The sequence below is a fragment of the Cynocephalus volans genome, chromosome 1 (assembly GCF_027409185.1).
Source record: "Cynocephalus volans isolate mCynVol1 chromosome 1, mCynVol1.pri, whole genome shotgun sequence".
In the NCBI taxonomy this organism is placed as follows: domain Eukaryota; kingdom Metazoa; phylum Chordata; class Mammalia; order Dermoptera; family Cynocephalidae; genus Cynocephalus; species Cynocephalus volans.
In genome coordinates, this window is record NC_084460.1 from 142,282,330 (window position 1) to 142,308,109 (window position 25,780).

The following is a 25,780-nucleotide window of genomic DNA, read 5'->3' on the forward strand; positions in this document are numbered from 1 at the left end:
ATTGAGGTTGAGAGTATATGTAAAAACAGGTTAAATTAACTTGTTTATCTTTGCTTAGGATGATGACTTTGAATAAAAGTAATTAAAGTTCCAGATTGTTTTTTAGTCCAGGTTGAAGTGCTATAACTACTTGAGGGAACATGTAAAAGTGTATAAACTACTGTTTTATCACTATAGGAAAATAAATTAATGAACTTTTGAAAATGAAGTTAGCTCATATTAGATGATGAAATTTTAATTCCAAAACTGTTTGAAACATTTTAAAGGAGTAACTGTATATTAATTTATTCAAGGTAGCTTTAATTACAAAGTCATAAAAATTTGTGTTATTTCAGAGTACTGAGATGAAGATGTCAGTACCAAAGAAAATGTGTAAAAGGTAGGTATGTGCTATAATAATAATAATAATGGTTTTTTCTAGATATTTAGGTATACTTTGTATACAAGTATGTATAACTTGACTTCTTCCTTTGCTTTTCATAGGCCATGCATTCTCATATTAGACTCCTTGAAAGCTGCTTCTATACAAAACACAGTTCAGAATTTACGAGAGTAAGTAATGACAATTTTATTTTTTTTTTTGATACAGGTAAAATTCTTTTATATTTATTTATTTTTTTAAAAAAATTTAACTTACACATTGTAATTGAACATACTTATGGGGTACAATCTGATATTTTGATACATCATATGTTGTATAATACTCAGGTCAGTGTAGTTAATATACCTGTCACCTCATGCATTTATCATTTCTTTGTGGCAAAAACATTCAAAAGCCTCTCCTCTAGCTATTGTGTAATATACAAAACTTAACTGTTAATCAAAGTCACCCTACTGTGCAATAGAACATCAGAACTTATTACTCATATCTAATTGTAATTGTGTACCCATTGGTCAGCCTTGTAATGACGCTTTTACCATTCAGTTTGTTATCTGAAATCTCAGTATTTTTTTTTTTTTTTTGATGGCTGGCAGGTACAGGGATTGAACCCTGGACCTTGGTATTCTCAGTAAATCTCAGTAATTTTGAAGCTGCCTTAAGGATTACTGAAAAGACTATATCAGGAATTATATTTTATTATGTATGTAAATGAGGCCTGCAAATATAATCAATAAGTATCCTCTTATGTGTAATATTCAAATATTAATATTTCTTAAGTATTTCTTAAGAATTTTTATTCATAATTGAACAAAAACCAAAAATATATGAATTATTGTATTCATAATTTTGCAAAGGAGCATTGCAAATATGAGTGATTATCAGAATTACCACTTTAGATAAAAATAAGAACTCTTTCACATTTGTATCATTATACCTGTATGTGTGTGTGAAATTTTGTAATTTTACAATAGGGCCTGGAAAAAAGTAGCAAAAAGCCTTTTAAATCATTTGTTAGTTTACTTTGTAATACAAATTACTTCATGTATTTGTGTTATAAACATTGAGTTGTTGGGAAAAGCCTAGCTTTTAGTTTGAAAATCACCTTTTTAAAAAAAAAAAGTAGCACTGTGAAGGCTCACAAAATATAGTTTGCACTGTTAAGATTGGTCTTTGGAAATTTGACCTGAGACAACACATCTGGCAACAAACTTTTTTTGTCTTTGTGAAAGTGTTACATAGTGATAAAGAGGTTCTACTTGAGTCAATCTACTTATTGATGATTTCAGGTATCTAGAGGTAGAGTGGGAAGTTAAAAGAAAAACTCACCGTGAATTCAGCAAAACAAACATGGTGGACCTATGCCCTAAAGTTCCTAAACAGGATAATAGCAGTGATTGTGGAGTATATTTATTACAGTATGTGGAAAGCTTCTTCAAGGTATGTGAAAATAAAAATAAGTTTTTTATTTACAATTACCAATATACAATCACAAATTACTGGGCAAGCAAAGAGGCAAGAAAAGGTTACAGGTAATCAAGAAAATAATAAATAAATAGAACCACAGATGATCCAGATACCAGAGATAGCACATAAGAACTGGACAATGATTTAGTTAATATGTTAGAGAAAATAGGACTAAAGATGAAAAAAAAATGGATGAAGAGATGGAATATATGAAAAAAATTAATTAGACTTCTAGAGCTGAAAATGCATAGTGATATACCTGAAAATAGGAACTTATTGGATAGATTTTAATAGCAGACCAGACACAACAGATGACAGGATTAGTGAATTTAAAGAAAGGACAATAGAAAGTATCCAACTATAGCTCAGAGGAAAAAAATAATGTATAGAAGAGAACAAGAGCATAAGAGAAAGACATGGAGAGAAAGACAGAGAGAATAGGGCAGACACACTATTTAAAGAGAATTTTCCAAAACTGAAAGACCCATTTATTCAAGAAGTTCAGAAAACCATAGCTGGAGAAGTACAATTACAAATATGACTATTATTTTCTAGCTCTCAGAGACTCTATAGGAACTGTAGCAATATTAAATTTTAAATAGCAGGACATCAGTCTTTTGAACTGTCATCTCATTACTTCAATCATTACTATTGTTATTTATGAAGATGGCTATGGGAGCAGAGTGTTTTTGACTAGGACCCTGCTTGGAAAATGCTTAAAGGTACATTCAAAGCATGAGGGTTATAGTATGCAGTCATAATCTTTGGTGTCTTTAATATCAGGGAAGAATGATAATATATAGTAAAAGATGGTTCACATTATGGAAACCATAAAATATCTGTTGTGTTGGTTTTTTTCCCATCTTTTTTATCCCATACTGGAACTTCATCATAGGTGATAATTCTGGTCTCTAATACTCCTTCCAAATAGATTTGGTTTTGTGTTAGAAGAGCGTGCCTTTTTACATTACGTATTCTTTCATATTCTAAGTCTGTCACATAATTTACTTTATACAGCCTCAGTCAATAGAATATACTAATATAGGGTGAAGGACTATATAAGATTCCTGGGGGGAAAAAACTCAAAAATCTAAACCTTGTGTTTTACAAATTTGTGCACTAATATAACATAGCTTAGGTTAAAAAAATAGGCTTGGAACAGACCACTCAAAACCTATGGAACTTTGTAACTAAATGCTAATAAAAACAACAGTAATTCTAATATTAATTAATTCTAATATTAGCAGTAAATCTCCATTGGCCTTTGCTCCTGGAATCACAGTCCAGCCTTTCAGCCTTATACCCTGGGGCTCTTAGTTACTTCTTCAAGATGTAAGTCCTTCTTACATCTGGTTTCTAATAGTTTCGTCAAATTCATTAATATAATCTAAGGGTAGCCTTCTTAAGCAGTATTTTATTTTTTTTAAACATGGGGGAAATGTCTTTGGAAAATGTAGTGGTTCTTGAAGCCATTAAAAATCAGCTATTTCCTGCACTAAAAGAAGGCACCTTTGCAGGATTTTCCATTTTTTAAAAAATCTGGGATTCATCATTTACTGCTAAGGTTTTCTTTTTGTTTTAATAGTTTCAAAATATTAATATATTGGGAAAAATTGTGTTCAAACCTAATTGACTTCTACATTATGCCGAATCGTTCTCTATTTACCATTTGTTTGTGGTAATTCACTTAAATATGCCTTGAGGCAGAACATATGGTATTTAATTTTGATGTTTGTAAGTTAGAAATTTAATGAAAATGTTTTAAAATTGATTGTGGTTATGGTATACAACTCTGAATATACTAAAAACCATTGAATTATATACTTCAGGTGAATTGTATGGTATGTAAATTATATCTCCATAAAGCTGTTATTTTGAAAAGTTAACAATTTCTCATTTCTTATAAAAGTGAAATTAAAGCAAATTTGAAATTATGCTCCTAAAATAATTGCATTCTTTCTTTTCTCTCTTTAGGATCCTATTGTTAACTTTGAACTTCCAATTCATTTGGAGAAATGGTTTCCTCGTCATGTAATAAAGACCAAACGGGAAGATATTCGAGAGCTCATTTTGAAACTTCATTTACAGCAACAGAAGGGCAGCAATAGCTAGTTAATCTGTACAAACATGACACAGATATTCTCTAAGATTACTGGAAAGCCTCTTACCAGCATTTGTGTTAACCAGCTCAAAGAGAAGAAAATAACTTGCAGTAGTTTTATAAGTCATTGAACATTATTTAAAATATATAAGATATATTATTAGAATTGTTGGAATCTCATAGATGCAGTGGGAGTGGAGATTGATGTAGATAAACTTATTAGAAATTAAAATTTCATAAATATTTGATATTTTTCTGAGTAAATATGCTTGGATTATGCAATAGTATATGTAATGTGGGAATGTTTTTGTAGATAATAAAACTATGTGACCTGTACTTCCACATGACTGGGTGTTGAGGGAGTTAGGTTCTCCCTGGTGCCAGCCCTAGTGCTTGTCAAATTTGTTGACAAGTCATATTATATTGTAATTCTCTTCTTTGCAGCTCAAGCATGCAGTATGAATACTGTGTATTTTTTTTTTAAGAATTTAATATCAAGGCTTCAGAAAATGCCATTTACGGCATCCCTTCTGTATGTTGTAAAAAAAAGACATTCATAATGTTAGGAAGATGATTAAAAACTCACTCTTTCAAAGCGCAGCTTATTCTCAATTGCTAAATGCAATTACTATACTCTAATTGTTTTTTTCCATTTCTTTTGATGTCATAGGTGGGGATTTGAGAATTTAGTTCATTTGTTCTGGGTAAAATTTTGAACTAAAAGTTTAGCTGTTCAGTGTAGGTTTTTAAAAATTGTATATATAGTTCAATTTTATTTGAGGTATACCAATATAAATATTTACTCCTACATTATCCCAGAATATATGTACACAGTTTTTATAAGTACAGAAGATACAATTGGTGTTCTCATAAATGTAACAAAAAGAAAACCCTCAAAGTTCTATTTATTACTTGTTACAACTAAATATATAATTATAAAGCTCAGTTTACCCAGTATTCATCTGCAAAGCCAGATTGCTCTCATTGCTTTTATATTTTTAAATTATGTTTTTTTAAGAAACCCATGGCCCTATGGAGCTTAATTTTTTAATTAAATATTCAGGTAACAGTTCTACTGAATTCATGTGATTATGGTGGTATATATGATTAAATACTTCAGAACCTTCTAATGTTATCAGTAATATTTTGAAGGAGACATGATTATATTGTATTTTCTCAGATAAGAAAAATGTTTTTTAAGAATATTATTTTAATCTTCTGTTTCAAGCATCTCTTGGATTTACATCATGTAACGTAAGTAAAGCAGTGAAGCGAAGGTAACTTAAGATAAAGCTAAAAAGTCTGAACCTTTTATATTAAAATCATGTGAATTGAAATTTTCTGTTAAGCCTCAGTGTCCTTAGCTTTTGTTAATCTTGTCACCATCTTTATATCATTAAAGATATTCGTGTTTTGGAGATTTCATATAAAGATGGTTATAATGTATTTCATTCCCAATTTGTGTGTGTTTGGGAGATACTTTTAGGTGACTATTAATTGTTTTGTACTTCTAATTTAGGGAAAGCAAAAGACATCTTGTGATTTCTTAACTTTTTTGTTTGTATGTTTTTCAAAGATACACTGTCCTTCCTTTATCATGTTTTGAAGATTGTTTAAAATTCATTTTCCTGAATTCATGTGAAAATAATGCTTTAAGGATATCAACATTTTATATTAAACAAATTTCCAATTCATTAAATTGAGGTGTAATTTCTTTCTTAAGAAACATAAGCCATAGTTAGAAATAAATTTTCAATTATATGATGCCTCGTGCATATTATACAACTGGTGCCTAATTAATTTTTATTTCTGTTTTAACAAGCATATAGTTTACTTGAATGCCATTTCAGTTCAGGGAAATTTTTTTTTAGCGTCTATTACTAGCAGGAATTTTGCTAGGCACAAAAAATGAACAACGGCTCTTACTCCTGAGTCTTTTAAAGATGTGAACATTCTTAATATTCTTTGGTAAGAAGAATCATAGATTTTTTTTTTTTTTTTTTTTAACACAGGAGGGAGCTCAGCCGGGAGGGAGGGAGGGAGGGAGGGAGGGAGGGAAGGAGAGAGAGAGAGAGAGAGAGAGAGAGAGAGAGAGTGTGTGTGTGTGTGTGTGTGTGTGAGAGAGAGAGAGAGAGAGAGAGAGAGAGAGAGAGAGTGTGTGTGTGTGTGTGTGTGTGTGTGTTTTAGTGAGAGAGTTGTTAGTGGACAGAGAAAGCCTTCCTGTCCTGGAGAAGATAATACTTTTTTTTAACTCACAACTCTTGAGATTTAAGAAAAGGAAGTTTTTTGTTTGTTTTAAAGTCATTTGCAATCACTTAACTAGGACAACATTAGAAAAAGTTAATACCTATTAAAGTCAGCTTCTTAGGTCTAGACTTGTTGTATAGAGCCTGTCCTAATCTTGTTCCAGCCTATATTCTGTCCTCACCTTTCCATTATTCCCTTCTTTTTAGTCATATAAAATTATTCATTCAAGCTTTAAGTACTTCCCTCTGTACTCGCTTGTAACTGAGCTTGTCCCTGTGGAAATTTGGGAAGATTGCCCGTGGACTGTTAAAAGACATGGTTACAGGCTGTTAAAAGACGTGGTTCTGTGTGTATGAGGTTCCTTCTGCTGTTGTGACCTGCACTGTCCCAGATGGTCTCTTCTGTTACAGCTGAGTATGTCTCTTTTGGGGGCTGGAGAAATCAGAGTCAGGACTCCTATAAAGACTCCAGATGAAATACGTTAGCTGAAATTAGTATGATAACACTGTTTCCTGTGCTGTTTTCTTCTGCAACGGAAACCTGGAGCCAGTTTATGGACTGTTGTCGCATGAATGTGAATGTCATTCTAAACACAAGACTATGGTTGTGTGGAATGGGCATTGTGACATTTAACCTCCACAGCTGTAGGCTTTATACATGCTATTCTCTTTTACTAGAACTCCCTTTCACTACTTCTTGTGGACTTTTTCTTAAAAATTTAACTCGAATGTCACCACCCCTACACCTACTCAAACAGAATAATTCATTCCTTCTCCTCCTTCCCCATAACAATTTGTATATACTTCTCTAGTCACTTTTATAACATTATTTATATATACATGTTTCTCTTTAGACTGTAAGCTCCTCAAAGACTGGAAATATTTTGCATTTCCTGTATTTAACATGTTAGTAGCATATAGTAAACTCTCAGAAAATTTTGTTGATTGAATAAATGATCTTCGGTTTGGAATTAAGTATGGATGAAGGAATCTGGTACTTGTTATCTCTAAAGCACAGAGTTTTATATTTAGTTTGTCATATGTTTATGACTTTGGGGCATTTCTTGAAGCATAACAAGGTTCAAAGAGAACCATATGAGATTTTGAAATATTTCCTAAAATGAATCTACTTAAAAAAACTCAAGGAATATTTTTCTTCGTAAATTAAACATTAGAGAGATAATCTCTCTCATCCATAGGTAAAAATCCAGAATGCTTGGTAAGACTTTCAGGGTGTTCCAAAATCTCAACCTTTTTGGTCTTCATTCCCAACCTATTTATCATAGGCTCCTATCCTTCTCCAGCAAATATCATTCTATTTTCTGTATAAACAGTATATTTTTTCACCTTATTGATCATGACCAAGAATTTCTTTCCTGACCATTAATCCCTCCTACTAAACACCTCCACCTCTGCCTGCTGAAATGCTAGCCAGGCCATTCAAGGCCCAGCTGAAATGTTATCTTTTTAAATAAACCCTCTCCACTTTTTCCAGTTGGAGTTAATCTTGCTTTTGGGTTCCTGTGGCACAAATTTATGGCAGTCTTCACCTCTGCTTTTTATCGTAGATACAGTTATTCTAAGAATGCTCCAGTTAAAAGTTGCAATTACATCAATGTCAAGTTAAAATGAATTTATAGAATGATGTATCTATTTTGAAACAAATTAATCCAGCTGAAGTTTTCATACTTCTGTTTTTTTAAAAAAATAGCATAGGTTTCTGCAATTTTACAAACTGTATTTTATAGAACATAATATAATAAATGTTTTTGAAATTCTTAAGTAAATTATCTACTTGTAATGTAATGTAGGGAAAATTTATTCCATTCTGGAGCTTCAACGAAAGAGAATTCCAAAGCTTGAAACCTCTCTAGACTTTATGAACGCTTGTGATAAGAAGGCAACGAATATACAATATATTAGTTTCAAAGAATTTTCATATTAATTCTCATTGACAACCTTGTGATATAGGCAGAGATTATCATACCTAATTTCTTTGGTGAATAAACCAGTGCAAAGAGCTTAGGTGATTTCCCAAAATCAAATATAAAGTGGTAAAACCAGTATTAGTTTTCTCAATCTAAGTAGAGAAATGTTTCCAGATTACTGTGATTCTCAGATTTTTCAGCTCTTTGGACTAGGCCATCTACAAATAATTTCCAACTAACATTTCTTACCTAAAAGTTCTCCTTTGTTCTGAATTGTCAACATGAAGCTTTTCTTAAGACTTTAAATTTGGCTTAGCTAATAAAATTTTCAGCTTTTTTCTTCCACTCTTACAATAAAGTTTGGCAAATAAATTTCTTATAAACAATGATATTTTGCAAATGCAACTATGCACATGTTTTTAACAGTCATTTAGATTTGTTAGCTTTCATAAGGGCTGAAAATGTTATTTATTTATTTATTTAATTTTTTTTATAAGCCCATTAACAAATTTATTTATTTATTTATTTATTTATTTTTAATTTTTATTTTGTCAATATACAATGTGGTTGATTATTGTGGCCCATTACCGAAACCTCCCTCCCTCCTCCCTCTCCTCCCTCCCACCCAACAATGTCCTTTCTGTTTGCTTGTCGTATCAACTTCAAGGAGTTGTAGTTGTTATATCTTCTTCCCCCCCCCGGTTTTTTATTTTGTGTGTGTGTGTGAATTTATTTATTTATTTTTAGCTCCCACCAATAAGTGAGAACATGTGGTATTTCTCTTTCTGTGCCTGAATGAGTCAGGCACAGAAAGTGAAAATGTTATTTATTTGAGGCTGTATTAAAAAACATCTTTGATGAGCTTTTCCTAAAGGATAAGACAGTATTGAAGATAATTTAGCTAACAGTTAAGGATTCTGAAGAGAAATGTTTAGATCTTCACAAAACATTTCTTTTCTTCAGAGAACTTCCCCAGAGATACATCAAATAAAACATAATTGTCTTGCTATTTGATAGTAAATCCTTACTTCCACAGGGATTTCGACTAACTTAACTGCTTTCTACTAGGTTTATTTGATGAAAACAACTGACCTAATACAAGGAATTTCATCTTATCCCATTGTGGTAGAGGAAATCCTTTCTTGGTTGAGTTTCTTATGTAGATAAAGATACATTAGGCCTTCCATTTGATAGCAAATTAAGTAATAAAATTATCATCACATAGTTGTAATTTATTTTACATGCTCAGTATGTTTCAGGCACTATTCTAAGCAATGTTGTGAGGATTAAATTAGCTAATTAGTTAATTTAATCTTCATAACAGCTCTACCATGAGTTTGCTTTTCTATTTCTATTTTATTTTATAAATAAGGAAGGAGACAAAGTAAGTGGTTATAGTGAAAGATTTTCAAATTTTCTGTCAACGAGGGAAATTTACAAGATGGTAGCTTTATTACAAAAACTAATTTTGTATGTTGTTCTGTGTTACTGAAGTTGGTAGGTATAGTCAGTCTGGGCATTTTATGCTTATACATCCTAGGCCCTAGGAGAACCCAGAGAAAATGTGAATCTATCAGGTTTGACAAAAAGATTCAGAAAAGTTGGAAAAATCAGCGAATTATACGTGAAACATATTGTTCTTAAATGGACTGCTTGTTAAAGGCAAGGAGAGTGTTAGTAAAGAGCTTAGCTAGATAGATTAGAATAAAGAAATTGTCTCTCCCCATCTGTTCTAATTAGCTTATCTCTCCCGCTTCTATAGCATGCTGGTTATTTCAGAAAAGAAGTGAGAGCTACTTTGAAAGGACATCGTTTTTATTTATGCTAACTTATAATGGTTTTAGAGTGGTTGTCTATTCTCAAACATAAACTTAAATGTTAGACTTTTCCTGCATCAACTTGGTATTGGAAGTTTCAAGGCTTTTGGTGCTCAATTAAGGATTTTGCCCTCTCCTCATTTCTTTGGTTTTGGCCCAAATGATTATGTTTTCTTTTTTTGAGAAGATTTCTCTGGGTATTTTGATATTTGTCCTGATAGAAGGAAACCTTTCATCATTAACAGGTATTTAAAAATCTATGTTTTTTCTCATGTTTCTATGTATCTGTATTATATTCTCTTCAAAAATGGCATTATTTGATGTGATTGCTGTAAGAAATTGAGTCAAAGATTATTAATCTCTGATATTGCTTCATTTAAACTGTTAAAAAATATCTCCAATTATTTTGGTTTTCCCTTATCATTAGTAATTCATGGTTCAAACCTTATTTCCTGTGTTGAAATTGGATGTATTGGTTTCAATAACAATCTTGAATTAAAGGAGTGGGAATTAAAGGGGAAAAAGACTGAATGCTTCACTCCTCAGTTCCTTAGATATGCATGCCTGTCTATAATCTGAGCATTGGCTTCAAAATCCAAACGTGGCACAAGTGTCAGTTTTCTTTATTTGTTACTTTTTGTACTGTATCTTCATTCATCATCGGAAGCCTTGATTATGTTTTCACTCTGTAGCACAAACCTACTTACCTTTAGAGGAGATCCAAGAACCTACGAGTGCAGTTTCTTTTCTCCTACCTGAAGAATCTACAGACTCTTCTCTATCTACCAAAAAGAAACAGCCTCTGGACCACAGAGAAACTAAGAGACAGTGGTTACTCAGAAGGCGACGATCTGTTATGTTTCCCAATGGAGTGAAAATCTGCCCAGATGAAAGTGTCACAGAGGCTGTGGCAAACCATGTGAAGTATTTTAAAGTCCGAGGTAAGCAAACATCCAAATGCTTGGGGTCCATAATGAAATTCAAATGTAGTTCTATCACATTTGTTGTATCATATTATAAGTCAAAATAGGTGGTAATTTAGACAGGACTGAATGAGCCAAATATTATCTCTCTCCTAGGTAAAGAAAAGGACTTGCTAAGAATATAGTATTAATATAATTTCAGAGAAAAGTTTACATTATTTTAAGAGAGGAAATGTCTTAAATCGTTTAAGTACTTCAAAAATACCAGTTTCTGTTACTGGATAAATTAATTATAATTTTTACTTCTTCATTACAGTAATTTGCTTAAATATATCCACAAAATATATTTACCAAGGCACACTCATCTGCTTGCCTGTTTAGTAATTTTATATATGTGAAAATATAATCAGTTTCTATATTTTATAGCTTAGACATTCCACAGATTCATGCAGGTTGCTCTCTAAATGTTACACATAAAACTTTTTATGTTTAAAATGGTAGCACTTCTCACAATGGACTCCATAGCAACACAACTAGAATTTTATTTTATTTTGTTTTTAAGTAAGCAGTATTGACCTTGATCTCACACCTTTTTTTCTGGGGTTTTTTTTTTTTTTTTTTGTGATTGGCTGGCATGGGGATCTAAACCCTTGACCTTGGTGTTATAACACTGCACTCTGGCATCTAACCAATCATACTTTTTTGTTATGTGAACTCATTTTCTGTTTCTTATATACATTAACATTGCTTTAATTGATCTTAGTATATTCCTTAGACATTTGAAGGATCCCCAAACTTTGCTTTTTGCTGCTCAAGAGCTAGTAAGACATAATATGGATGTTGATGTTAGTAAACTAAAGTGGAGATAGATAAAGAAATGATCATGAAATCAGGCTTGTTCATTCATGTATTTATTTATTCATTTATTCAACAAATATTTATTGAGCACTTAATATTTTCCAGGCACTAGGTTATGAATCTTCCATCTGAGCTGTTACTTTATCCTCTTTATTTTCCTCTTCCTGTTCTTCCCCTCTTCCTTTCTCAACAAAATTTTAAAATAAAATAAAAATTTAATACCAGATATTTATATATTTGATTTTTTTATTTGTTAAAGTGGTACAAAATATTAGCAGCTCTTTTTAATGAGTGTATTTATATCTCTTGATTAGGGTCTATCAACCATTACTAAGCAATAAGCTATCCTTTTACATTTTAAATGGAGATCCATAGATCTGGTATTTTGTGTATAGGGCGTATGCCAGAAATGGAAAATTCCAAAGAGAGTGGGAAGAGAATAAAGAAACTAAAGGTGAATGAGGATGAGAGTTAATAGTTCATTAAGATATGATTTCTTTTTTTTTTTTTTTTTTAAAGATGACCGGTAAGGGGATCTTAACCCTTGACTTGGTGTTGTGAGCACCACGCTCAGCCAGTGAGTGAACCGGCCATCCGTATATGGGATCCGAACCCGGGGCCTTGGTGTTATCAGCACCGTACTCTCCCGAGTGAGCCACGGGCCGGCCCAAGATATGATTTCTACTACTTCGATTTTTACTTTATATTATTTTTAAATAGATCAGAATATCTAGATATCTCAGCTGCTGGTTAAATAGTAAAGAGGAAATAAATAATTTAAGGAATGTGTTTATGCCTTCTAATTGCTTTGCTCTTATTTTTTATAAATTCAAGAGATATTATTGAAGAAGAAGCTAACAAAAAGAAAAATAAAGGATTCCTGGAATGGTTGATTTTAGAACACAAATGTTATGAATGGGATCATTGAAAATGTATCTCTTAAAACTCAAATGGTTGGTACAGTACATCAAGATTATAACAATGTTGATATCGCTGTTACTATTGTTAAAGAGTAAATATTTCATTTGATATGTTTTTAAAAATTTGGAGAAATATTTCAACATAGGTCTTGATTTTGAAGAGATTTTGAAGACATAATTTGAATTATGCCCTTAAAATGTTTGAAACTTGGAGGGAGGGATATAGTCAATGTCCAGCCAAAGATCTTAGCTCTTTCTACCAAGCTAATTCAATCTAATGGTTTGTCCAATTTTTCGTTCATAGAGAATTTGGCATCAATTTCTACCTGGTGTAACAAATTTGAAAAATGTCTCTGTTCAAGCAAGAAGCAACTGCATTTAACCTAATGATTTGTAAAATTAAACAGATAGGGTACTTGGAGTAGAATATAATTAATAGTATTTTCCCTCTTTTTTAAAAAAGATCATATTTGCAGTGGGACCTTTAAAAATATAGTTTTATTGAGGTATTCTTTGATGGATTTTAGTCTGTACATATTGATTTGTTTAGTTTTGACAAATGCATTTGTCAGTTTGATTAGTTGTTTTTTTTTTTTTTGAAATTCCGCATTTTCTTTTTAAAAAAACTTTAACATTTACTTGTACATATTTGTAAGGTACAGTGTGTTGTTTGAATGTATGCATAGTTCCGGTCAAGATGGTGGAATAGACAGTTCCCAGCATCACTCTCTCCCACAAATCAACCAAATTCACAACTATAAAAATGTAACATCAGCCAAGCTGGGGCCGCTGGAGCTCAGGGGAAGAGGAGGAGAGACCTACGGAGTTCACGAAGGTGGAAGAAACCACAATGAGAGAAAGAGAAAAACTGCTCTGAGCATTTTGGGTCGAGGCTGCTTTAAGTCTGGAGCTGATGAGCAGGAGCTGGCAGAAGCCGCAGCTGTGCCTTTCAGAAGGAGTTACTTAGAGGCAGCAGGGGAGAAGAGGGCCTTGGCAGCCCCCAGGACAGCAAGACCACTAATAGGTTTCCCATGGACCCACGCAGGAGCAAGGAGCCAGAACAACTGAAAAAAGGGAGCCATTCAGAGGCCTGTGAGTCATCGCAAGGGACTAGCGCAGGGCCCTTCTCATGGGAAGTGTTTGGAGCATGGGCGGTGAGCAAGATGGCTACACCAGGAGAACACTGGGACACAGCAAGGACAGCCGACCTGCCCCCCAATCAGCACAGGACCACTCAGAGGAGACTGGTCAGGAATGCAGAATTGCATGGGGTGCAGTTTGATGAAAAAACTCAGGCCCAGATCAGAGATTCTACACAAAACAGATCCATCGGGTCTCTGGAGAGCCAGAAGTTCCTATAAGATCAACCATTAAACCCTGAGCTGCACAAAAAGCCTCCCCTAGGGAAACAGCAGCAAAGCAGCAATTTAAATAACCACACAGTTCAAGTACTGGTTCCCACAGGAAGTTCCCCCATGTTAGAAGCAAAAGACAAAAAATTAGTTCCAGCCCAGGCACACCACCAGTGCCTTGGGGCCTGCCTGGGAACCAAAGGCTTGAATCCGGGGACCAACCCCACTCCCACTTCCAGGCAAACTGCGCCAGTGTGTTGGGGCCAGCCCGGGGATCAGAGGCACAGAGAAGGGGACTGGACCCCACTCCCACAACCAGGCACACCAGGCCAGCACCTTGGGTCCCGCCCAGTGACCCGAGGCATGGAGCTGGGGACTGGACCCTCCTCCCATAACCAGGCACACCATACCAGCACCTTGGGGCCTGCTCAGGGACCTGAGGCATGGAGAAGGGAACCAGACCTCTCTCCCACAACCAGGCACACCAAGCCAGTGCATTGGGTCCTGCCCAGTGACTGAAGGCATGGAGCCAGGGACCGGACCCTCCTCCCACAACAAGGCACACCACGCCAGCACCTCAGGGCCCACCCAGGGACCCAAGGCATGCAGAAGGGGACCGGACCTCTCTCCCACAATCAGGCACATGGCGCCAGCATCTTGGGGCCCACCCAGGGACCTGGGGAATGGAGAAGGGGACCAGACCCCTCTCACACAGCCAGGCACACCAAGCCAGCTCCTTGGGTCTAGCCTGGTGACCCGAAGCATGGAGAAGGAGACCAAACACACCCCATAACCAGGCATACTGCCAGTGCCAAGGAGCATACCAAAAACAGCACCTCCATGTGGGTGGCCCACCACAGCCACCACAATAACCATGGCTGCCACAGCTAGACGCCACAACCACCACGCAGATCGCCCACCAACCGCTGGAGTGCATTCACAGAAGAAGAGTCACCAGCAGAGACAAAAGAAGAGGATGTCTCTTTCCACAAAACCCATTTCAGAGTGACAGAAGAAGCATTTTCTCTATGATAATATTGGGGGACCTGATCACATCTCTCAGCATTGGACAGATCATTTAGGCAACAAATTAACAGAGTAAACATTATTCTTTCAGAAGGAGAGACGAATCTAGGGCAATGGGGGGGGAGGGAATGGGGGAAGGGGAGAGGTTGGACAAGGGGCATAAAGAATAATTATGATTTGTAACAATATATATGCTAGTAATATTGATTTAATCAACATATCTCAATGTTCAACCCCCAAAATATGTATAATCGATTTTGATTCAATAAATAAAATAAATTTTTTAAAAAAGAATATATGCATATATTGCACAATGATTCACTTGGGGTAGATAGCATAGTTTTGTACCCATTAGTCTACCACTTCTACAATTTCACATTTTCATGCATAGCAGCAACCAAGTGTATTTTGAGTCCAAAGCAAGGAAGAAGTTTGATTAGTTTTGACAAATATATTTATTCTTGAAACCATCACTACAATTAAGATAATGAATTTATCAATCAGTCCTAAATATTACCTCATGATCCTTTGTAACCCCTTCCTCCCTTACTACGTCTCCTTACCCCAGTATTGAGGCAACCACTAATTTGCTTTCTATCACTCTATATTAGTTTGCATTTTCTATACTTTTATATATAAATGGAATCATAGTATGTACTCTTTTTTTTGTCTGGCTTCTTGTATTGAGTGTAATTATTTTGAGATTTATCTATTTTCTTTGTGTATCAATAGTTTGTTACCTTTTGTTGTTGGATGGTAATATGCCATGATCTGGGATATTTGGGTGGTTTTCAGTTATTGGTGATTACAAAGAAAGCTATTATGACCATTTTGGTACAAGTTTTTGTGTGGACATGTTTTCATTTCTGTAGAGTAATAGTAGTGAAATGGCTGGATCACATGATAGGTATATGTTTAACTTTTTAAGAACTTGTCAAACTTTTTTCCAGTGTGACTGTACCACCAGCAGTGTATTAGAATTTTAGTTTCTTCACATTTATGTAGCACTTGGTATGGTTTGTCTTTTTTAACTTTAGCTATTCTAGTGATGTATACCTTGTAGTTTTAATTTGCATTTTCTTAATGGCTAGTGACTATGATTTGAGCACCATTTTTATGTGCTTATTTGCCATTTGTATACCTTTTTTGGTGAAGACTCTATTCAAATATTTTGCCCATTTAAAAAATGGGTTATTTGTCTATTATTGAGTTGTAAGAGTCCTTAATGTATATAGGTATGAATTCTTTGTCAGATATATGTTTTGCATACATTTTCCTTCCAGTCTGTGGTTTGTCTTTTTATTTCCTTCATGATACTTATTGAGGAGCACAAGTTTTAAATTTTGATGAAGTCCAACTAACAACTTTTTGTGTGTGATCATGCTTTTTGTTTTGGATCTAAGTTTGCTTAACCAGTTTTTCTCCTGTCTCTTCCAGTAGAAGTTTTATAGTTTTTAGGTTTTACATTTAGACCTATGATCTACTTTGAGTTAATTTTTTAATATGATGTATATGGATCAAAGTTATTTTTTTTGCATATGCATAGCCAAATTTAACTATCTGTTAAGAAGATGTAACCATTTAACCATTTGTTAAAAACCTTTCTTGCCCTTGCATCCTTGTTGAAAATTAGTCTTCCACAAATGGTAGCTCTTTTCTGCACTCTTCCATAAATGGTAGCTCTGTTTCTGCACTCTTCATTCTGTTCCAGTAATCTATTTGTCTATTTTTATGCTAATACCATACTGTCTTGATTACTGCAAGGTTTATAATGAGTCTTTGAATCAGGTAGTGTAAGTTCTTTAAATTTGTTCTTTTAAAAATTTGTTTGGTTATTGTGGGTCCTTTGTATTTCATATAAATATTAGAATTAGCTTGCCAATTTTTACAAAATGGCTGCTGGGATTTTGATTGGGATTGTGTTGAGTACATCAATCAATTTGGGGGAATTGTCATCTTAATGCTGAGTCTTCCGATCTATGAACATGATGTATCCCTCCATTTATTTGGGTCATCTTCAATTTCTCTCAGCAATGCTTTATAATTTTTATTTTATTTTTTATTCATTTATTTCACAAGTGCAACCTTATTTATATTGATTCTGCTAAGTACAGTATTAACCACAAGAATTAAGACATTGTAGAGTAGCAATAATAAAGGTATGTACAAAGTGTATATATAGGAAGGACACAGGTGGAAATGGCCATCCATGCGGGGTTGGCCGAAGCCAGTTGACCTTCATTTTGAAGAATTATTTGGCACTAAAACGCTTATTTGTTGTTTATCTGAAATTCAAATTTATTTGGGTGTCCCAAATTTTTATTTGCAAAATCTGGCAACCCTATGTGTGGCTCAGGTATGGTCGTGAGACCTTCCATAGGCTGTTCCCCATTCTGATTCACTGGAAAATGCCAACTCATTCTTCAAAACCAGTCTGTTAGGAATACACTGAATTAAATACAGTGTACTCAACATAGACTCCACTTTTAAAGCATAAACATGGATTTTTTTTTTTTAAGCATGGGGGAAAACACCTCCAGCTCTTTAAGTGGTGAATCAATCCCCTTTATGAGGTAAAGGAGTGGGGAATACAAATTCTCTTCAGATCTCAACAGTTTAAACCGGACATACAAAAGGTCTCTGATTGGGAATCATTCCTTTGTCCCTCCAGAAAGGACTCAGTGAGTGTCTCAGAGAAACGTAAATGAATCAGTCCTTGATCCTTGTGAGAACCCCAGAGCATGTTAGATTTTCGTAAAAATACCTTTCTATCCATTTTCCAGTGTGTCAGGAAGCTGTCTGGGAAGCCTTCAGGACTTTTTGGGATCGACTTCCTGGGCTTGAGGAATATCGTTACTGGATGAATTTGTGTGAGGATGAAATCACAAGTATATTTGAAATGGGCACAAATTTTAGTCAGTCTGTGGAACACAGAAACTTAATCATGAAGGTAAGTGTCATAAGAATGGAAGGAATTGCTGGACTGTTATAGGAGCATGTATACACAGCCAAGGCCTAAAAGAAGAATGAGCAAGTGACAAATCCTTGTGTTACGCATTTTGGTTGAATTGAGCTATACTAGTGAGCTGCCCTAGGGTGTGGCCTTGTCTTTTATCTAGCTCTGGTTTTTATAATAAACATTGTTAACCCAGATCAGAGTGTCAGCTTTGTTTATAAGTGTAAATATTTGGAAATAATATTCAGCAACGGTTTAGAATTGGAATAGAAATCTGAGTCAAACATTTTTGCCAGCATTTAACATGTTACAAATTCAGAGTGGATATCAATGGCTCTAATAAAGATACAGGATATAGTTCATTGAATAAATGTTTAGTGAAACAAAAGTATGATTCTAATAAATTAATTTGCTTATTTGTTTTCCTTGATTTAGATATTAGTTTACTCTTAGCAAAGGATAAATAAGCATGCATATAGACAAATTACCTGCACACCTTCCCATTTTCATGTAGAATGCATGCATTCATGACAAGAAAATAAAAATGTTATGTGGCAAACTGTTCATGCTGTCTGATATTGCCTGTGTCTATCTCCCTGTACATCCGTTCAAGTCCTATATGTCTGCAACTCGTATGTAACTTTTCTTGTGGGGACCCAACCCTCAGCCTAGCAGATTTAGCTCCCATACTTCTCTCAGATCCCATAATTCTTTATTAAATGACTTTAATATTGTACTTCTTACATTTTATTATTATTAGTTGTATATGTGACTAATTCTCCTACTAGACTATGATTCAGAGGGCAAGGATTATGTCATTATTTGTTCCTTTTCACATTCCCATGATACACTAAATATGCAGCAGACATTTGTTGAAATAAAAGTATCTAAGCAATAGCCACAATATATTTTTCCTACTTGCTGTATTTATAAACTTTATGAATATTATTTTATATACCAGTTCTAAGTATTATTTACCTTAGAGGGACTGAGGAAATAATCAGTGACTTAATAACTCTGGGCTAGTTTATTTTAGTTATTTAAATATTTACTTATTTAAACATCATGGATTATACATATTTGTGGGGTACAGAGTTGAATATCAATACTTGTGTACAATAGGAGATGGCTGAATCAGGATAATTAGTACATTCATCATTACAAGACATAATCATTCCTTGTGTTTATTAACCAGTTTTTCACTAATCCCCTTCCGCTCCCCTTTTCCCACCTCTAGTAACCACAGTTCTGTTTTCTCTTTTTGAAAGTTGAACATAATATTGTGATTGTTTGCTCTTTCCCTTTCTTATTTATTTTTTAGTTCCCACTTATCAGTGAGGGCATGCGGTATTTCTCTTTCTGTGCCTGGCTTATTTCACTTCACATAATTTTCTCCAAGCTCATCTCTGTTACTGCGAATGGCAGAATTTCATTCATTTTTATGGCTTAGTAGTATTCCATTGTATATATTTATCACATTTTCCTTATCCAGTCATCCTTTGATGGACATTTAGGTTGGTTCCATATCCTGACTATTGTAAATAAAGCTGCAATAAACATGGGAGTGCAGGTATCCCTTCAAAATGATGGTTTCCATTCCTTTGGGTATTTACCCAGTAACGGGATTGCTGGGTCATATAGTAGTTCTATCTGTAGTTGTTTGAGAAACCTCCATATTGTTTTCTATAATGGCTGAACTAATTTACAATCCCAGAAACAATGTATAAAGTTTGCTCTTTCTCTGCATCCTAGCCAGCATTTGTTATTCTCTATCTTTTTGATAATAACCAGTCTGAGTGGAGTGAGATGATGTCTCAGAGTGGTTTTGATTTGCATTTCCCTGATACTTAGTGATGTTGAACATTTTCTCATGTACCTGTTGACCATTTGTATGTCTTCCTTTGAGAAATGTCTATTCACCTCCTTTTCCAATTTTTTTTTTTATCCGATTATTTGTTTTACAATTAAGTTGAGTTCCTTGTATATTCTGGAATATTAATCCCTTGTCAGATGTATAGTTTACAAATATTTTCTCCCCTTCTGTAGGTTGTCTTTTCACTCTGTTAATTGTTTCATTTGTTGTGCAGAGGTTTTTAGTTTGATATAATCCCTTTTGTTTATTTTTTTCTTTTTTTGCCTGTGCTTTTGGCATCTTATTCATAAAGTCTTTGTCCAGTCCTACATCCTGAAGTGTTTCCCCTAAGTTTTCTTCTAGGAGTTTTAAAGTTTCAGGTCTTACATTTAAGTCTTTAATCCATTTTGAGTTGATTTTGGTGTATAGTCAGAGTTTCGGGTTTGGTTTCATTCTTCTATACGTGGATATCCAGTTTTCCCAGCACCATTTATTGAAGTCTGTCCTTTCCCCAGTGTATGTTCTTGGTGCATCTGTGGAAGATCAACTGGCTGTTAAGTACATGGATTGACTTCTAAATTCTCTATTCTGTTCCATTGGTCCATGTGTCTGTTTTTATGCCAGTCACATGCTGTTTTGTTCCTCTAGCTTTGTAGTATAATTTGAAGCAGGTAGTGTACTGCCCATGGCTTTATTTTTTTGCTCAGGATTGCTTTGGCTATTTGGAGTCTATTGTTGTTTGATATGAATGTTAAGATTATTTTTTCTATTTTGGTGAAGAATGTCATTGGTATTTTGATGGAAATTGCATTGAATCTATAGATCATTTTGGGTAGTCTGAACATTTTCACAATGTTAATTTTTCCAATCCATTCGCATGGAATGTCTTTCCATCTTTTTTTGTGCCCTCTTTAATTTCTCTCAGCAGTGATTTGTAGTTCTCATTGTGGAGAACTTTCACATCTTTGGTTAAATTTATTCCTAGGTGTTTTATTTATATGATAACCTTATAAATGAGCTTGCTTTCTTGATTTCTTTTTCTGCTAGTTTGTTGTTGGAGTATAAAAATGCTACTGATTTTGTATCCTGCAACTTTACTGAATTCATTTATCAAGTCTATTAGTTCTTTTTGTAGAGTCCTTAGGTTTTTCTATATATAGGATCATGTCATCTGCAAACAGGGATAATTCGAATTTGTCCTTTCTAATTTGGATACCCTTTATTTCTTTCTCTTGCCAAATTGCTCTGGCTTGCACTTCCAATACTGTATTAAATAGGAGAGGTGAGAGTGGGCATCCTTCTATAGTTCCTGTTCTTAAGGGAAAAGCTTGCAGCTTTTCTCATTAAGGATGATATTAGCAGTAGGATTGTCATATATGGCTTTTATTGTGTTGAGATATTTTCCTTTTATACTAATTTGTTGAGAGTCTTTATCATGAAGGGTGTTGAATTTTGTCAAGTGCTTTTTCTGCATCTATTGAGATGATAATATGGTTTTTGTCTGTGATTTTGTTCACGTGGTGTGTCACATTTATTTATTTGTATATTGAATCATACTTGCATCCCTGGGAGAATCCCACTTGATCATGATATATAGTGTTTTTGATGTGCTGCTATATTTTGTTTGCTAATATTTTGTTGAGGACTTTTACACGTATGTTCATCAAGGAAATTGGCCTGTAGTTTTCTTTTTTGGTTGTATCTTTGTCTGATACTGGTATTATGGTGATGCTGGCCTCATAGAATGAGTACAGGAGAGCGGCTTCTGTTTCAGTTTTTTGGAATTATTTGAAAAGCATTGATGGTAATTTCGCTTTAAAGGTTTGGTAGAATTCAGCAGTAAAGCCACCCAGACCTGGATGTTTCTTTGTTGGGAGACTGCTGATTACTGCTTCAATCTCAGTGCTTGTTATTGGTCTGTTTAGGTTTTCTATTTCTTCTTGGCTCAGTTGTGGTAGTTTGTATGTGTTGAAGTTTATCCATTTCCCCCAGATTTTCAAATTTGCTGGCATATAGTTGTTTATAATAGTCTAGAATGATTCTTTGTGTTTCTGTGGTATTGGTTGTAATGTCTCCTTTTTCATTTCTGTTATTTGTTACTTGGGTCTTCTCTTTGTTTTTTTAGGTTGCCTGGCTAATGATTTGTTCATTTTGTTTATTTTCTCAAAAAACCACCTTTTTGGTTTTTTGATATTTTTTTTGTTTGTTTTGTATCTTTTTTTGTTTTCTATTTTAGTTTTTCTGATTTGATCTTAATTATTTCTTTCTGTCTGCTAATTTGGGGATTGGCTTGTTCTCGTTTTTCTGTTTCCTTGAAGTATAATACTAGGTTGTTTATTTGAAATCTTTATATTTTTTGATGTAAGCATTTATAACAATTAACTTTCTTCTTAGAACTGCTTTTGCAGTATCCCATGTATTTTGGTATGATGTGCCTTCCTGTTTAATTTCTTCTTTGAGCCATAAGTTGTTCAGGATCATGTTGTTTAATTTCCGTGTATTTATATTGTTACCAAAGTTTTAGTTGTTATTTCTAGTTTTAATCTGCTGTGGTCTGAAAAGATACTTGAAATGATTTCAATTTTTAAAAATTTGTTGATATTTGATTTGTGACCTAACATGTGGTCTATACTGGAGAATGTTCCATGTGCTGATGAGAAGAATGTATATTCTGTAGTTGTTAGATGAAGTGTTTTGTAGATGCCTGCCAAAACCAATTATTCTAAGGTATAGTTTAAATACTGTCTTTCTCTATTTATATGTTGCCTAGATGATCTGTCCAATGTTGAGGGAGGGATGTTGAGGTACCCAACTATTATTGTATTGGGTTCTTTGTCTCTCTTTAGGTCTGATACTGTTTGCTTTACATATCTGGGTGCTCTAATGTTGGGTGTGTATATATTTATGATTGTTATATCTTCTTGCTAGATAGATTCCTTTATCATTATATAATGACCTTATTTGTCTCTTTTTATAGTTCTTTATTTGAAGTCTGTTTTATCCTATATAAGAATAGCTTTTTCTTCACTATACATCTCTGTGTGTTTTTACAGGTGAGGTGAGTTTCTTGTAGACAGCATATATTTGGGTTTAATTTTTTAATCCATTCAGCCAGTATATGTCTTTTGAGTGGGGAATTTAATCCATTTACATTTATGGTCATTGTTGAAAGGTATTGTCTTGCTCCTGGCATTTTATTGATTTTCAGATGGTTGTTTTAAATATCTTTTCCTTTCTTTCCCTTTTATTGTTTGTCTTTGGTATTTGTTGGTTTTTTGAGGTGGTAAGATATAGTTTCTTTTTCTTTCTTATTTGCATATCTGTTCTTCCAGTGGGTTTTGTTCTTTCTCATGTATTCATGGTGGTGATTATTGTTTTTTGGATTCCAGATGTAGGACTCCATTGAAGAATTCTTGTAGGGCTGGTCATGTGGTGGTGAACTCCTGGTGTTTTTGTTTGTCTGGAAAATACACTATTTCTCCTTCTTTTCTGAAGGATAGCCTTGTTGGGTATAGTATTCTTGGCTGCAGTTTTTGTTTTTTCCCACTTTAGGTATTTTGAATATATCATCCCATTTTCTTCTGGCCTGTAAGATGACCACTGAGAAATCTGCTGTTAGTCTGATGGGGACTCCCTTATACTTTTTTTTTCCCCTTATACTCCCTTATACTTCCTTGACACTTTTCTCCTGCTGGTTTTAGGATTCTTTTGTCTTTGACTTTTGACAGTTTGACTACAATGTGTCTCAGAGAGGACTTTGTTGGATTGAATGTGTTTGGGGATCTTTGAGCTTTTTGGATCTGGAAGTCCATACCTCTCCCAATATTTGCGAAGTTTTCTGCTATTATTTTGTTGAATACATTTTCAGTGCCTTTTCCTTTCTCCTCCCTTCCTGGAACATCCATGATTCAGGTGTTGCATGCTTAAGGTTGTCTGATCATTCTCAAAGATTGTTTTCATTTTTTAAAAATTCCTTTTTTGTTTGTTTGCTCACCTTAGTTATTTCAAAGAGACTGTCTTCAAGATCAGAATTTTTTCCTTCTGCTTGCTCTAGCTAGGTGCTTAATATCTCAGTTCTATTTTTTATTTTATTGAATGAATCCTTCAGTTCCAGGAGTTTTGCTGCATTCTTTTTTTAAGATATCTGTCTCTTTGTAAATTTCTTCCTTTATATCTGCTTTTCTAATTTTGTTGTGTTGTCTAAGTCTTCTTGCATCTCATTGAGTTTCCTTAACTTGAGAATTATTGTATTCCTTTGGTGGTGTCAAATTTTCTTATTTTTTCATGTTTATAATATCCCTACATTCATTTCTTGTCATCTGGTGGAGAAGTTACTTCTTCTTTTACTCTGGAGCGGCTGTTGAGGGGAGAGACTCCCTCCCACAGATGTGTTTTATATTGACTATTGGAGAGGGTGTTTAATTTTGGTTCTCGGTAGACACAGTAGTATACTTTCTGTGTGGTTACTTCAGCTGTATTCAATATCAGAGTTGTCTGTGACTATCTCTGTGCCTACGCACTGTGGCACTCAGTGGTTCCTTGCTGAAGTAAGTGACACTACGTTGCATCATTGAGGATGTGGGTGAGATCTTGAGTTCTCGGGAGAAGTGCTTAGGTGCCCTGTTGCTCCTTGGCTGAGGTGGATTTCTCTGGGCAGACTTGTTGGCATCCCAGATAGTGTCTCAAGACCCTCATAGGTGGTCTGGAGTATACAGAAGCTACTCAGCTTGAATAGCTGACCCTGGGTGAGGTTTCTCTCTCCTCCTCCTGCAGACAAAGCTCCTCCTAGTTCTTGCTTATCCTACTTGGGGGACTGGTTGGTGGCGGCTGGGTATTTTCTTCTGTAATTTATTTCACTCTCCTGAGTTTTTGTACTCACTGGAAGTTCTGCATGTGTTTCTCCCTGGGTCAAGGCAGTTGCATGGGCTGCACAGGTAGTTCCAACCCCCAGATGTGCAGGGCTGCACACACTCACCTCTTTCCTTCTCTCCTCCTACCTGGTAAAACACAGGAACACCTGGATCTGGGTGAGGTGGAGCTGGTGTCACTCAGGCTGGGCAATGGGTGTGGCGGTGGCTATGGTGGGGAGTGGGACAAATTGCTGTGCAGGGAAATGGGAGCAGCAGTGGCGGGAGTGGTGATGGCAGGTGCAGCAGTGGCAGGAGTGGCAGAGGCTGGGTTGGGGAGATGGACAGTGGCTCTGGGGCATGTGCAAAAGGAGGATTACCACTAGAAAGTACTCATGGCAGAGCAGATTTTTCTTCTATGAGGAAAAATTCCTCATACTGGTGTCAGACACATGGCAGCTGAAGCCATGTGGCTCTTTCTCCTCTCTACTCCACCCTCCTAGAATTTTGTGCTCTTCAGGATTCCCATCAGACTCCTGCTGTTCTCCCACACTCTCTCACCAATGCTCTCTTTAGTGTTTAGCTGTCTATATCTTGTTCTGGTCTTTTTCTGTAGGAGGAATGCACCCTGGGCAACTCTAGTCTACCATATTGCCTCTCTCTGTCTCTGAGTTATTTTTATTTGGGTCTAATAAAATGAGATTAGTACATCTTAAAGTAATAAAATATATTATCCTATTTTTTTCTATTTTTAGACTTTTGTTTTTAATGGAGCCATACTATTATTTTATTTTAACATTTGGTTTTGCAGAGGAATGATCTCATTAAGTGGGGACAAGTTGGAGACAGAAAGATGGTCTGATAAACTTGGGTGGACCAAAGACAAATATTGCAGGATTATAAGCATTTTGAAGGTGTGCAGGTTTTTGTGTGTTTATATTAATTGTTTCTGTTGTTTATAAAAAAATACCTGGAGTGGGGTACTCTGTAAGAAAACAAAATTTATTGCTTATGGTTACAAAGGCTGAGAAGTCCAAAAAGTCCAGGGAACACATCTGTTGAGAGCTTTCTTTGTGGTGACTTCAGTGATGCAGGGTATCACATTAGC

The 25,780-nt window shown here is 34.8% G+C and overlaps 2 protein-coding genes across 5 annotated transcripts in view; both read left to right on the top strand.

Annotated features, from left to right (window-relative positions):
* SENP7 (SUMO specific peptidase 7) overlaps positions 1–5,504 on the top strand; it is a 139,056-nt gene extending 133,552 nt beyond the window's left edge. For all 4 annotated transcript variants that reach the window (XM_063090684.1, XM_063090702.1, XM_063090709.1 and 1 more), the window contains 4 exons: positions 336–379; positions 484–552; positions 1,669–1,819; positions 3,821–5,504. In XM_063090684.1, the coding sequence (XP_062946754.1) occupies positions 336–379; positions 484–552; positions 1,669–1,819; positions 3,821–3,958 (402 nt within the window). In that variant the 3' untranslated portion in view covers positions 3,959–5,504. The remainder of the gene's footprint in view (positions 1–335; positions 380–483; positions 553–1,668; positions 1,820–3,820) is intronic.
* Positions 5,505–10,098: 4,594 nt separating this feature from the next.
* IMPG2 (interphotoreceptor matrix proteoglycan 2) overlaps positions 10,099–25,780 on the top strand; it is a 75,437-nt gene continuing 59,755 nt past the window's right edge. Inside the window, exons 1-3 of the mRNA XM_063078061.1 lie at positions 10,099–10,183; positions 10,631–10,879; positions 17,801–17,967. Coding sequence (XP_062934131.1) covers positions 10,099–10,183; positions 10,631–10,879; positions 17,801–17,967 — 501 coding nt within the window. The remainder of the gene's footprint in view (positions 10,184–10,630; positions 10,880–17,800; positions 17,968–25,780) is intronic.